This window comes from Megalops cyprinoides, chromosome 2, assembly GCF_013368585.1.
Source record: "Megalops cyprinoides isolate fMegCyp1 chromosome 2, fMegCyp1.pri, whole genome shotgun sequence".
In the NCBI taxonomy this organism is placed as follows: Eukaryota; Metazoa; Chordata; class Actinopteri; order Elopiformes; family Megalopidae; genus Megalops; species Megalops cyprinoides.
Window position 1 is genome coordinate 8,754,907 of NC_050584.1, and position 13,544 is coordinate 8,768,450.

The following is a 13,544-nucleotide window of genomic DNA, read 5'->3' on the forward strand; positions in this document are numbered from 1 at the left end:
AGACTGAACATAAATTTTTCATCCAATTCAGTGCCTACCTTAAACTGTGGATGGGGTCTTATCCTCACCATCAGATCTTAATCTTAATGTGTTCACCCTATTTGTCCTTACAGTATTAGTTCTGAGGATGTGTTTTGTTCTCTGCATACCAATACAATCCTTGGAGACAGGTATGGGTTTGAGAGAGCTAACAGGTGGAGATGGAGCTGAATATCAATTCACTGTTCAAATATTAATGTCAAAGAGCCATTGTTGTTATGTGCCTACAAGGATCCAGTTTGGATGAAAACTGTGTGTTGGCTATATGAAAACATATTGCTTTAAGGCTAAAAGTGGCATGCTGGTTTAATTTATATTTAATGTTCTCTGCATGTTACGTTGGTGCATGGTCAGGAAAATTCCAGATCTCTTACTGTTCTTTATCTACACAGCTTCAAATTTGAAACTTTGCAGTCCCCTTTACTAAAATGCGTTGAAACCTTTGGTGTCCGAACAAATTACATTTATTTGTTTGTTGTTCGCGTATGGTTTAGTCCATGGCCTTTGAACTGGTGTCTGTGTGGTTATGCTGCTTGAGTGATGTTGAGTGGTGTTTGGTACTTGGTACTTTGTGTTTAAATCTAGTTGACAAAGTGTAATAGGCCTTTGTTGTCCCTTTTACCAAATTAAGCGTGCTGCTGTGATTCCACATTGCTCCATATATTTTTTACTCTTTTTTGTTTTATTTTAGTGCTTACACATTTTATATATTACATAATCTTGTCCTCTGGCATTGACAAGCACATGATTACAGGTTACATCCTGGATATTAAGCAACTTTCATCATTAAAAGCTGTCCAAAGAAGCGGCAAATGTCCTGGGTTCACTACACACACAAGGTCAAAAGGCAAACAGCACACAAAATGAAACGATATATTCATCAATACTGAGCATTCATCTTGGCAGTTAAGAACTAACTAAAACAATTAGGCAGTGTCAGTTGGAAACTGCTGAAATGTACTATGTATAGAAAAGGCAAAATAACTTTACATTGAATTGTTTATTACGTTTAGCTTATTTTCAGTTATTTTAGATATTTAACTGAGGCTTGCTCCATTATTTAAGCAGTAGCATAAACTAACATGGTTATATTCTGAACTGAGACATCTGTAAATGTGTGCAGCATTTTTTTCTCCACACAGGATTTTGTTCTCTGTTTTGCTTTTTTATTGTGGCTTTTATTTGCCTGCAACCAAAAATTTGAGTTCTGGCTCAAGCGGTATTGTCGTAACTCTACCTTACAAAACATAAAACAGCTATTATAGTATTACCCATTTATGTTACAGGCTTGCTTAAGCATTATTCCAAATGACCAAGACCACTGTATCTTTATGAATATCAAACATATTTTAATGTCAGGGCTTGCAGTGCTGTATGTCTTTTCCGTCTGTTTCTAAAACTGTTTATGAGAATGCACATTAATTTATCTTGTCTTTTTAGCTATATCTGAAATGGTTTATGACCATGACCATCACTACATGTCTTTTACAGATGTTTCTGAAAGTGTTTATGATAATAACCATTGCTGTATGTATTTTCCAGTTTATGAACCTGTTTATGGCAATGAGCATTACTGTAAGTCTTTTCCAGCTTTTTCTGAAGCTAGTCATGACCATGAGTGCTACTGTATGTCTTCTCCAGCTGTTTCTGAAACTGTTTATAACTGTTTTCCATTTTCTTTCCCTGCAGCTGATAGTGGAAAAGACAACTGACTACCCTTCCACGGAGTTCTCATTGGTGGAAGATGTTGCGCTTCACTTCACTTGTTTGATGGACAGACTGAATGAGCAACGTCTGTTTCAGCCCAGCCTCTGTGATGTAGACATTGTGCTGGTACGCCAAAAGAACACGTTTCCGGCCCACAAAGGGGTGCTGGCAGCCTACAGTCAGTTCTTCCACTCGCTTTTCACCCAGAACAAGCAACTCCAGAGGGTAGACCTGTCGCTGGAAGCCCTCACCTCACAGGGCCTGCAGCAGATCCTCAACTTCATCTACACCTCCAAGCTGCTGGTCAACGCCTGCAACGTGCAGGACGTCTTGAACGCTGCCGCCGTGCTCCAGATGAGTGACATCGCCAGCTCCTGCCAAGAGCTCATTAGCAGCCGCTCCCTCAGCCTCAACCTGGACATGGCCAAATCGGAAGGGCGCAGCAACCCCATCCCTTCCCAGTACTACCGGGAAATCAAGCAGGAGGTGGACATGAGCCATGCCAAGATCTATGCCCGGGAGGGCAACAACCCTTACTCTGTGCGCGTGGAGGACGGCTCGGGCAAGTCGCACCATGCCAGCATCCAGAGCAAGCAATACTTCAAGAAGGAGGAGGGCGAAGGTGGTGGATCAGGGGCTGGTGGGCGGGGCATGTGCAAGATGGAAGGCAGCGTGGAGGAGTCTGAGGACTCTGACAGCCATGCCTCCTTCAACCAAGAGCAGATCATTGTGGAAGTCAACCTCAACAACCAAACTCTGAATGTATCCAAGGGTATGGAGGGCAAGCCCTCCTCAACAGAGACCACTGCAGTGCTAGATCACTGCCACGGAGAGGATCAGGAAACTGAAGAAGAGGAGGAAGATGAAGAAGAAGAAGAGGAAGACAACGAGGATGATGATGAAGATGCAGAAGTAGGAGAAGAGGAGGAGGAGGATCAGAGAGAGGAGGAAGGCACCAGTGAAGAGGGTGAAGAAGAAAGGGAGGAAGAAGACATCCACAACATTATAGAAGAGCGGAAGGAGAGGTTGGAGAGACCCCGCCGGGGCACCAGGGTCTCAGCAAATGCCGTAGCAACCATCTCCACACGGCAGACCCTGAGCGCTACCACCAGGGCCAGCAAGGGCCGTGGGAGGAAGAGGAAGAAAGACCAGGAGAGCCTGGGCCAGAAGGTGAAGCTGGAGGAGAAACAGCACTTCCCCTGTAAGAAGTGCCCACGTGTCTTCAACAACCGCTGGTACCTGGAGAAGCACATGAACGTCACACACAATCGCATGCAGATCTGTGACAAATGTGGCAAACGGTTCCTCTTAGAGAGTGAGCTACTGCTACACCATCAAACTGACTGTGAGAAGGCCATACAGGTAGGTCTCATGCTATAAGACATCACATAACTATTAATGTAAGTGGCAGGTTACTCTGTTCAATATGTATAGCCTAATGAATTTTGGTTTTATGTAGCCTAATGAATTTTGGTTTTATATAATTATTTCTTTGAAGAATGTATCATGAGAGATAAGAGGCCAGACAGTCTATACATTGACCCTCAAGCTTGAACAAAACTACAATGCTGGTACTGCAAGTTGTCACTACTGTTAATATTTTGCCATGTAAAATTCTGAGCTGCTAAAAGTAATTACTAGATTTTTAATTTAATAATAACGGATGGTTTTTTACTCCACAGTACAGCAAATATTGTTTTATGGAAATGCATACATACTTGTTCAGTACTTGTCCACCTTATCATATTATTTATATCATAAGACAATAATTTATTCAGACGGCCACTCAGTCCTTGGTCTTTGCAGACTGCCCTCATATTTTGTTTACGAAGTCTTTTTCGTTACTTGCGCAACCTAGGAGCTTGATGATCTCAGAGATACACTGGATGAAAAATGATGTGTAAACAAAGGAAAAAGTTTTACTTCACTTTGTTAAAAATGTAAAAAGCAATGTACACTCCTTTATTATTAGTTTATTTTCAGTGTATCATCTCATTTTGGCTCAAGAACTGTGGAAGTGTTACCCTCAAATATATTCTATATATTCTGCATCTTGCTGTGAATTTTTACAGTTGTGCTTTTCTGCTTGGTTTGCCTGTTTGGGGGCATGACAACAGTCTTAAACTGGTTTCTTTTCTGTTTGCATTCTTAACTCTGGGATTTTCTTCCAAACGAGTATGACAGCCTTGTGGTCCACATTTTATTAAGAACAGCTCGCCAAACCCAACCTGGTTACCTCAAGTACATGATCCAGTTGCGTTTACCATAAAATGTTGGTTAAAACCTGTTAAAATCTGTCCACTGTGGCATTAATGCGCCATATTTTAGGAACAGCTGGACATTTTCAATATAGTAATCCTGCCAAATACTTTCCCTTTCACCCCTTCGCAGCATTCAGACTGTTATTTAGGAAAAAGGTATTAATTAGTCGTGCAGAAAAATACAGCTTCAAGTTACAAAGCACTCAAGGATAGTGCTCCCCATATGGCTCTCCTCTGTCATTTTGATTTCAGATTGCACCAAGCGGCGAGAGGTGGCTAGGCACTTCCCTTCTGATATAGAACTGACGTGCCTCTCTGATTTTAACAAGTACAATAACATGCAAATATGCAGGAGTTCATGTGAAAGGAGAATTGGTACAGAGATGTATAAATTTGCTTTGGCTGAACGGGGACAGGGATGTAATTGTAAATAATTATACAATTTATTGTACTTTGTACTTCAGCATATCAAATTTACATGATATGCTAGACTGCATCACAATAACAGTGATAATAATTAGTCATCCTTTAGCTTGAAAAGAAGTCATGCTACATTTCTTTTGTATCTATTTATATTACATAGCACTAAAGTAACTGGGATACACCAACAATGCCAATACCTCAGAGAATAGTATGTGCTAAAATCATCTTTGGTTAGAATGACACACATGGATTTATCATGTTGGCAGGATTATGGGGACAGGACAATTGGAATTTATGTCATAATACAAGTCAAGTTAGTTGCAAGTAGGAAAATGATTTCCATTTTCTACTGGTTGGCATTCACTTTTGTAGGCGTACAATGAAACCTAATTAATGTGATGGCTGTTAGTATTGGGATTAGAAACAACACACTTATTTTCAAGATGTTCTAATATGATGAAATGTAAATGTAGTTTATTTTGGACATTGAACATGATCTCTTTCCATCTTGATCTGGGATTAGCTGGGGTCCTTTCTTGGATTCATATGAAAAGAATTGTTGTCAACTAAGATTTGTATTAATTAGCTATGTGTATGCTAGGTTGGTTGTCTTGGTTTAAAGTGTTGTGTTAGTTAAAAGTGTAACATAACATTTGATGCTTAAAATCTGAGTCAAAATCAAAGTGCACTGCAGTCTGATTACTGTCCTGTCTCTTTCAGTGTGTTACTTGTGGAAAGGGCTTTAAGAAGCTGTGGTCTCTACACGAACACAACAAGATAGTCCACGGCTACGCCGAGAAGAAGTTCTCTTGCGAGATATGTGAGAAAAAGTTCTACACCATGGCCCATGTCAGAAAGCACATGGTTGGTGAGTACTGCACAGATGCACAGGGCACGAGATATGAGCTACAGAGCGTTGTCTACAGAGCGTCCGTAGGTCTGAGCTGTAGACACTGACCTTAGGGATTCTACAGTGCTCTCTGTCTGAACACCACAGTGACCCGACATCAGCTGGGCCTGAGGGAGGGACGTCTAGTCAACCTCTGATGTGGTTAATCTCCCCTGACAGCAGAGAGGAAATTGTCCAGTTGCTGCAGAATTCTTACCTAAGTACCTCCTTTGAGATTAGTCTGAACCTTTAACCTTAGTGAGAGTTGCTTGTCAGTATGATGTGTTGCACAGCAGAAAATGTCTGATGTTTCCAACTTTTACTGTATCTGGCAGTAAATGACTAGGGGAAAAATTGCTATAGGAACAGGAGTTGTCACAAACCTTTTGGCAGAAAATGTTTGGCGCACGTTTTCCATTCCTTAAGTATTCTTAATTTATGTGTCGCGACAAATATTGTCATGGCCTCTAGCATGATATCCTTTGAAGGAACATCTCCAATATGCTGTTATTATATGCTCTTTTGTATTCAAATAGCTGTTTTCATCAAAAATATGTCCCCCTTGATTTCAAATCAAAGGAGGGTTGACTCTGACACGCTGTTTGCAAACTCTTCTGTAACAGAGATGGCTCAGAGATGAAATACCCAGAGAGCAATGGAAAATCTGTCCTTTAGTGGGGACTGGCTGGAGGTATAAAGATTGAACATATTAGAAATAGGGTAGGAAAGTAAGTGTTAATATAGGGAAAGTCAACATCTTTGGGGAACTTTGTTTGAATCCTGCAGAAGATCTTCTGAATTATACAAGTATAGATCTGAGAAGTTACCTGTGAAGCATCTTGGAAAAATGGGCAAGAACATTTTCAGTTCTTACTGAGTTTTCAGTTGATGTGCATAGCTGTACATTTTCCCACTGGGAGGGAAAAGTTCACCATGAGTTATACTTCAACTGCATCATTTCCTGTATTTTCTGCTGTGTTGGCAGAAGGATGAATACACATCTATTTGCAGTTCACTCACACCACCAGAACTGATATGATAATGAATCAGTTCATGCCAGAATTGCGCTCTTGAAGAAAAGTCACTGGATTGCAACATATTGTGTAGTTGGTTCCGTTAATGTTTTGGCTCCGGTGGGAAAAGTTAAGTGTTTGCTGTGTTTTTGAAATCAGAATTCTTAATTTAGATCCACAAAGTGTGGCTCATAAACATAAAGGTTTTCTGTGTCCATGCTTCTCACATTGGTTCTTAATCATCTGTTTCCTTTTTGACATATCCGTTTAGCACTGCCCCTGTATTTTCCCCACGTTCAGTCAGGTCTTCTGGGATGGACTTGTCCCAGCCTAGCACACAGTTACTCAGAGATGCATTAGGCCCAGCAGAGAGGCTCACATCAGAGGGCAAGACTGTGATGTAGTGTGCAGCACAGTGGACCCACAACCCAACCACACAGTGAACAAATAACTTGAATTGCACCAGTAAAAACCTACATGCGAAAGTAGATTCCTGAGGTTTTGACACCTAGACATTACTCGTCCAATAGCTCGAGCCTGCGAAACAAGTAACTGATTTCTTATCTGCAAAACAAGTCATCGATTGGCATTAATAACAAAGCGGCGCGTGGGCAGCCGGGGAGAAGTGCTTTAGATAACTGGCTGCTTCCGATTCCTGCCACGGAGCCCTATGTCTCATGGGCTGTCTCACAGGGCGTCTCACTCTTGATAACCCATTTCTGTTTCCAGCCTCAGCAGCCCACAGTTTGGCATTAATGTGGTGATTAAAGATTCTCGCTGTGCACAGAGGAAATTGCCGCTGGCCACAAATGGGTTTATTTCTCACCAACCAATCTATTGTCTGTACTCTCTTCTGATGTGAGGATATTCATGTTTTTGGGAATAAAATGTTTCTTAGTACAGTCATTCTCTTGTAATGCTGTAATACCCTTATACACCGCTACCCACCTTTCCCTGGATTTTAATTTGCATGGAGTGATGTAATTAACTTAAAATACTGTACATTTGTCTTGTGTGAAAATGTGCTGATTTGTCTTGCATGGTGTTGATCTTTTCTTTGGACGGATTTGGAATTCAACATCAAATGTGTTCAGATCTGGTCCTAATCAATGCAGATGCCTTGGGCAACCTTAAAAATAGATACACCTTTGTTTCTCATTCTTTGCTCTTTTCAGTAGTCCGTTGATTCTGTTTGAGAATATCAGACCCTGGTTATACGCTGAGAAAAAAATACATTTTTTTGGATCTATGGATTTGTGTCCTGGGACACATCTGTTGTTCTCTTTCTTACAGCCAAGTACCTGCAGTCTTTTTCCTGCAGAATTTTTACTGAATGAAGTTATTTGTCATGTCATCCTGGTGGTCCATACGTGTATTTGAAAATGAGTCAGCCTAAACATTTTCTAACTCATGTAGATATTTTAATACAACTTAATGGTATACTGTACTGCACTGTTATGATCCAAATTATGATTTCAAATTAGAGAATGCATTGACGGTGGACAGCTGGTAAGAAATTTACAGATTGAGGCCTTAAAGTGTTTTCACCCACCTTTGGTGTCCTAGATTTGGAACCGTGCCACAGTGCCTGACGCATAGTGATGTTTGTGTTCCCAGCCCACACCAAGGACATGCCATTCACGTGTGAGACGTGCGGGAAGTCATTCAAGCGCAGCATGTCCCTGAAGGTGCACTCACTGCAGCACTCCGGGGAGAAGCCCTTCAAGTGTGAGGTAAGCCACGTCAGGCCAGCTGTCCCAGGTCGCCCCGGACACCGACGCGCTGGCACCCCCTCACCCCCCCCCCCCCCCCCCCCCTGTGAGAGCCAGACATCTAACACCCCTAATCTACATTCCTTCTATAAACAGCACGTGGCATGGGATAACACACTGGTGGGTGACACTGAAAGAGGCTTGTGATTATGTAAATGTGAGTGACTGGAGAGAGATGGGCCAGTGACTCCTGGGAGATGCTGATGTGCTGTGCAGGGCAGGCTGTGTGGATTCTCCAGCATGTCGGCTGAAAGCACAGCAGCGGTTAGCGTCACGCCTTCTGTTCCATCTTTTTCTCAATGGCAGCAGCCATTACCAGAGCCGTTTACGTAGAAGCATTAGCTTATTTATAAATCAGTGTTGTATCACACTGACCTCTGAGATACTGACTCCAGAACAGTATGATGTATTGAAAGATGAAGTAATAGTATTTCAAATGTTTTTTTACGTAAAATGCAGTTTAAAGGATTTTAACTGGTCCTAATCAATGCAGATGCCTTGGGCAATTAATTAATTATTTAATTTAATTTTAATTTAATTAATTAATTAAATTCCTCCACACTTTATTTTAAATCAACCATTTCAGATAAAAATTCAACATGGTTTGCTTTTGCTGTAGCTTATTATTGATCTAATGTTATGAATAATGTGATGACTAATAACTCTGTGAAAAAAATCTATTGGCCACCAAGCTCTGGGCAGGACGGTATGGTTTTCCAGTGTATACCTTTGTAACACCCAGTTTTGAGAGATGCAGGGGTAGGAAAATTAAGTCAAAATCCCACAAACTGAGAAATCTATAAGTGAGGCACAAAAAAAAACTCATCTCAATTGCCCCCTAACTGACTGCATTTGCTTCTGGTATGTCTTCAGCTGTCAGCAAACAATAGAGACCGAAATGAGATGCAGTAAGACAGTAATGTGTGAGATGGGAGAGTGTGTTGTAATCCAACTACATGGCTTTGTTGCAGAACTGCAGTGAGAGGTTCCAGTATAAGTACCAGCTGCGTTCCCACATGAGCATCCACATCGGACACAAGCAGTTCATGTGCCAGTGGTGTGGAAAGGACTTCAACATGAAGCAGTACTTCGATGAGCACATGAAGACTCACACCGGTAGGAATATTCATGTTTAAAGGAAGAATAGCTTGTACTGAGAGTAACACACTCACATGCGTCTAAGGTCCTGAGAATAGACGTCCACTGGTGATCCATATGACTTTCTTTCAAAGTGTTTTACTTACTTGGATCCATTGTTTGGAAGGAAAATTGAACCACCTGTTACTCCTGGTGTCAGTCAGCTGCTGGTTGAAAAGCATCTAGTGTAGGGTCTCAAGTGGGCACCACTAGTCTTGACGATTATGTTGTGTTTTCATGTACTTTGAAGTGGGTTCTTCTGAGCTTTCAATAAAATGATATGGCAGAAGAGCCTGTGACATGTCATGAATATTGGCATAGCTATGAGTGTTGTTGATCACAGAGTGAAACCATGTACTGTACCTGCAACCCCAAAGTTATGCCAATATCCATGACATACCAAGGCCTCAAGTGCCTTATTGGCTTCATTAAAAGCATCTGCATAGTTATATATGCAAAACATATTATACATTAAACATTTGTCCTCAAAGAAACAACATACGAAAAAGAACTGAACAGTACTTAAATCCTTATATTTGACATTATTTGGTGCCAGTAGGCTTATAACTATTAATCAGATCTTGGAATTTTATGTATGTTACTGTCAACCTGTGCATTAACAGCACAACTAAAAATGTGTCTGATTTCAAGGCTACAGTCTTTGCTTTGCTTCATGGGTGCTGTGGTGTAGTGTTCTGTTGGTCTTACTCCAGCCATTGATATTTTTTGAGATTTTGTAGCTCCTAGATTTATTACCACTGGCCTTCCCTTCCTCTATCTCAGAAGGTGTGATAATGTGTCATGTAAATTTATTTGCTCGTTTGCAAATCTTCAGTTCAATTTATAGTGAGGAAGTTTGCTTCTGTTGTAACCATGGCAAACAATATAATGCTGTCTGTACAGAAATAAAATATGTAAAGGTACATGTAAATGAAAGATTAACATCTGAAGAGATGCCATGACTAATTGCTTGGTTGTGTGAACATGAAAACAGGTTGACCTTCCTTATTTACCTTGTGTGGACCCTTGTGGGGTTCCATTTCCTTGCTGAGTGACAACGCTAATTATCCATATTGATACCATTTACAAGAGAAGGTGACCCAGACCGTCCTCTTAGCTAGTGCTAACACAGATTCTTGGATGCTGGTGCACCTTGTGATTGATATTGTAGCTATAGATCAGTGGCGGCTGGTGAGCTGGAAATAGGGGAGGCTGAAACATTACCTTTACATCTATCATTACTCTCAACCTGTTCCCCTTTATCCTCCTTGATTAACAATAGAACAAATTCACAGAATAATTGTGTGTAAACAGAGTAAATGATTACGCTCGCAAAACAGCGCAGATTGTCTGTAGTTTGTGCGCTATTGTGAAAGCTACAGCATGAGGTTTTTTAATCAACAAGGATGGCAACTTGAACAATTAAGTGGCAAGTAATCCCAAAGCTTTCTCTTAAATGTTTCACGTTATAGCTTTCTTGTGTTACAAAATTCAAATCACAAAATAGAGCTAAATTTAGTTAGATCGATTTAAATTACTGAGAATAAACTTTTAGGTTAGGTTGAGTGCAGAACAATAACGTTTAGAACACAGACCTCACAAAAGCTGCGATGTGTCATGAGCATTTAAGGTAATTTATATCGATACATGCCTTGTTAATTAAACAATCTCACGTTGTAGCTTTCGCAAGCACACAAACTACAATCTGCGCTGTTTCGTGAGCATAATCATTTACTCCATTTACGCGATTGGTGTCAATTATTCTGTTAATTATTTGTTTTATTGTTAATCAAGGAAGACAAAGGGGAACAGATTGAAAGTAATGATAGATTTAAAGGTAATATTTCAGCCTCCCCTGTTTCCAGCTCACCAGCCGCCACTGCTATAGATACTTCTATATTTGGCCTATTTCATGTCATCCCCTTCACTACGACACTAGAGCATAACAGTATGTTGATTATAGCCCTTTGTTAAACCATGACAAATGCTAGTCACTCTGGGTAAGAGCATTTTATCAATGATTAAATACAATTTAATGTGAGATAAATCATTTTCTGTGAGAGGATTATCATGAATATGGTGGCATTGTCTCACCGCAGTGTTCTCGCCATACAGGAGAGAAGCCGTACATCTGTGAGATCTGTGGGAAGAGCTTCACCAGCCGGCCCAACATGAAGCGTCACCGCCGTACCCACACGGGCGAGAAGCCCTACCCCTGTGACGTCTGCGGCCAGCGCTTCCGCTTCTCCAACATGCTCAAGGCCCACAAGGAGAAGTGCTTCCGCGTCAGCAACCCCATGATCTCCGAGGTCAACCCGCTAGGCCTCAATCCCGCCTCCCCGGTTGATGACTCAACAACCAATCAGGCAGTAGCGGGGCTAGTGGTTGCGACAGGGGCAACGACAGCTGAAGGCATGCCTGGCCCCCACTCGCACTCTGGCACCCCCCTCTCCCTCCCCCTGTTCCACTCAATGGGAGGGCTTCCCCCACCCCCTCAGCTGCCCCCACCTCCACCACTTTTCCCAGCCGGAAGGATTAACTCCAACAACAATTAGTAATTAGTAAGCATTTAGAGCTTCCATGTTGAAGTCCACCCCACCCAGGAGGACAGTCCTGAAGTACGAAAGTACAGGCCATCCATAGCCGTGTTTTTACTCAGTACACCGTTGTTTCAGAGGATTCTTGTGAGAGATGAAAACATATACAGAGCATATTTGGATAGATTTTTATTATATATTGAAATACTAACCCTCTCTATCTGTATAGAAAACCCTGAAAAAAGTATAGTACTGGTCATTTTTTCATATTATAGTTTTTCCCTTGTTTTTTAATCTCGTCTTCAAGGGCAATACACAGAGTTCTCCTTTGGATGTACACTTCACTTTTTGCTAGCCTGTTACCTAAGGAAAAGGTATGGAATAAGCTCATGAATTTAGCTCTTCAGAAGACAGAATGTTGTCTCTAAAAGGTCTGAGCAATATGGCATGAATGGCCATACCTGTTGGAGAATTTCATGTCATGTGTTTTTGCTCCCATGGATGAGGTTTTCTACCTGAGCAAGGTCTATGGAGGTGCGATTGTCCCAGCGAACCTGAACCCTTTGCCAGCTTTTGTTTCCATGTTCACCATCCCAATGTTCCTGAAAGGACTACTGGGGATTTTTGTGGCGGTGGAAAAGCGCTGTTGCACAGCAGTCATGAAATAGTCACTGTGGGTTTGTGCAGTGAAAGCAAAGGGTTGAGTGACTTCTCAATATTGTGGTTGATGGAGCCACAGAGGTTCTCCAAGCAAGACAAAAAGAAGTGCACATTTTCACGCAAGCTAACAGCCATGAGAAGAGGCAAACTGTTTGTTCTTATTCTTTTGGCCAATTGGAAATGTAGCAAAGTCGTTCTGTTTTTGTGATTTTTTTTTTTTTAACGATCCAGCGATAACCAAATGCTAATTTTTCTTAGAATGCATTTGTATGGTATTGCAATAACCATAAGCTCACTCACTAGGTCAGTGTTATACAGCATTTATAATCAGCTCTGCAGCTTTCACTCTCCTCCAGTGATATTTATGATGTAGTCTAATTGTGTCTTCATTTTTGTTGCAATGGTTCTTGTGTATGATTAGGCATGTGATGCCATATTAAGGGTTATGAAAAGTAAAGTTAAGAACACTGTGCAGTGCCCAGGTTAATGAAGAGCATGGTTCTATGTAGCAGAAGATGTGTCTGGGCTCTAGTGTCATGTGACCTTTGGGTCATTCAGTTTTGCATTTATTTAACCAAACATTTTGATTCCCAAGGCTTCGGGGCTAGTGCACTCATGCCCAGCCAGTCTGTTTTTTTTTTTTTTTTGCTTATATTAAGCAATTTAGTTGTTTTTACATGGCAATTTCAGATTAGTCTGGTCGTTCTCTGTGGAAGATCCTAACTGAAAAACATTTGTTTTAAAGCCACTGTCTTGCCATTTAGAACTATTTGATGCTTGATGGCAGGAGTTATGGATGGATATTTTTCCCTCATTTGGTCAAATCTTATATTTTGTTCCATCTTTAATCTGAATATTTTAACTGAATGTGATTAATGTTTAAAATTAATATATGTCACTAAAAACGTCTCAAAGTCTATCTCTGGCTGCCATCCAGGAGTCTTTAGGATTGTCTGCATGACACAAAAAAGCACTTGACTGTTCTGTAGAACAGCACAATCTTTTGAAGCAGTTCTCTATTTCAGAGGAAGTAGATATCCTGGCCATACACTAGAAAGGATAAACTTCACAGAGTTAAGAAAAAAAATTGCAACATACAATTTAGC

The 13,544-nt window shown here is 41.0% G+C and overlaps 1 protein-coding gene across 2 annotated transcripts in view; it reads left to right on the forward strand.

Moving 5' to 3' along the window:
• The window catches only part of zbtb47b (zinc finger and BTB domain containing 47b), a 44,223-nt gene extending 32,279 nt beyond the window's left edge, over positions 1-11,944 (forward strand). For both annotated transcript variants that reach the window (XM_036522030.1, XM_036522029.1), the window contains 5 exons: positions 1,729-3,108; positions 5,151-5,298; positions 7,950-8,065; positions 9,076-9,220; positions 11,357-11,944. In XM_036522030.1, the coding sequence (XP_036377923.1) occupies positions 1,810-3,108; positions 5,151-5,298; positions 7,950-8,065; positions 9,076-9,220; positions 11,357-11,796 (2,148 nt within the window). In that variant the 5' untranslated portion in view covers positions 1,729-1,809 and the 3' untranslated portion in view covers positions 11,797-11,944. The remainder of the gene's footprint in view (positions 1-1,728; positions 3,109-5,150; positions 5,299-7,949; positions 8,066-9,075; positions 9,221-11,356) is intronic.
• The last annotated feature ends 1,600 nt before the right edge of the window (positions 11,945-13,544 follow it).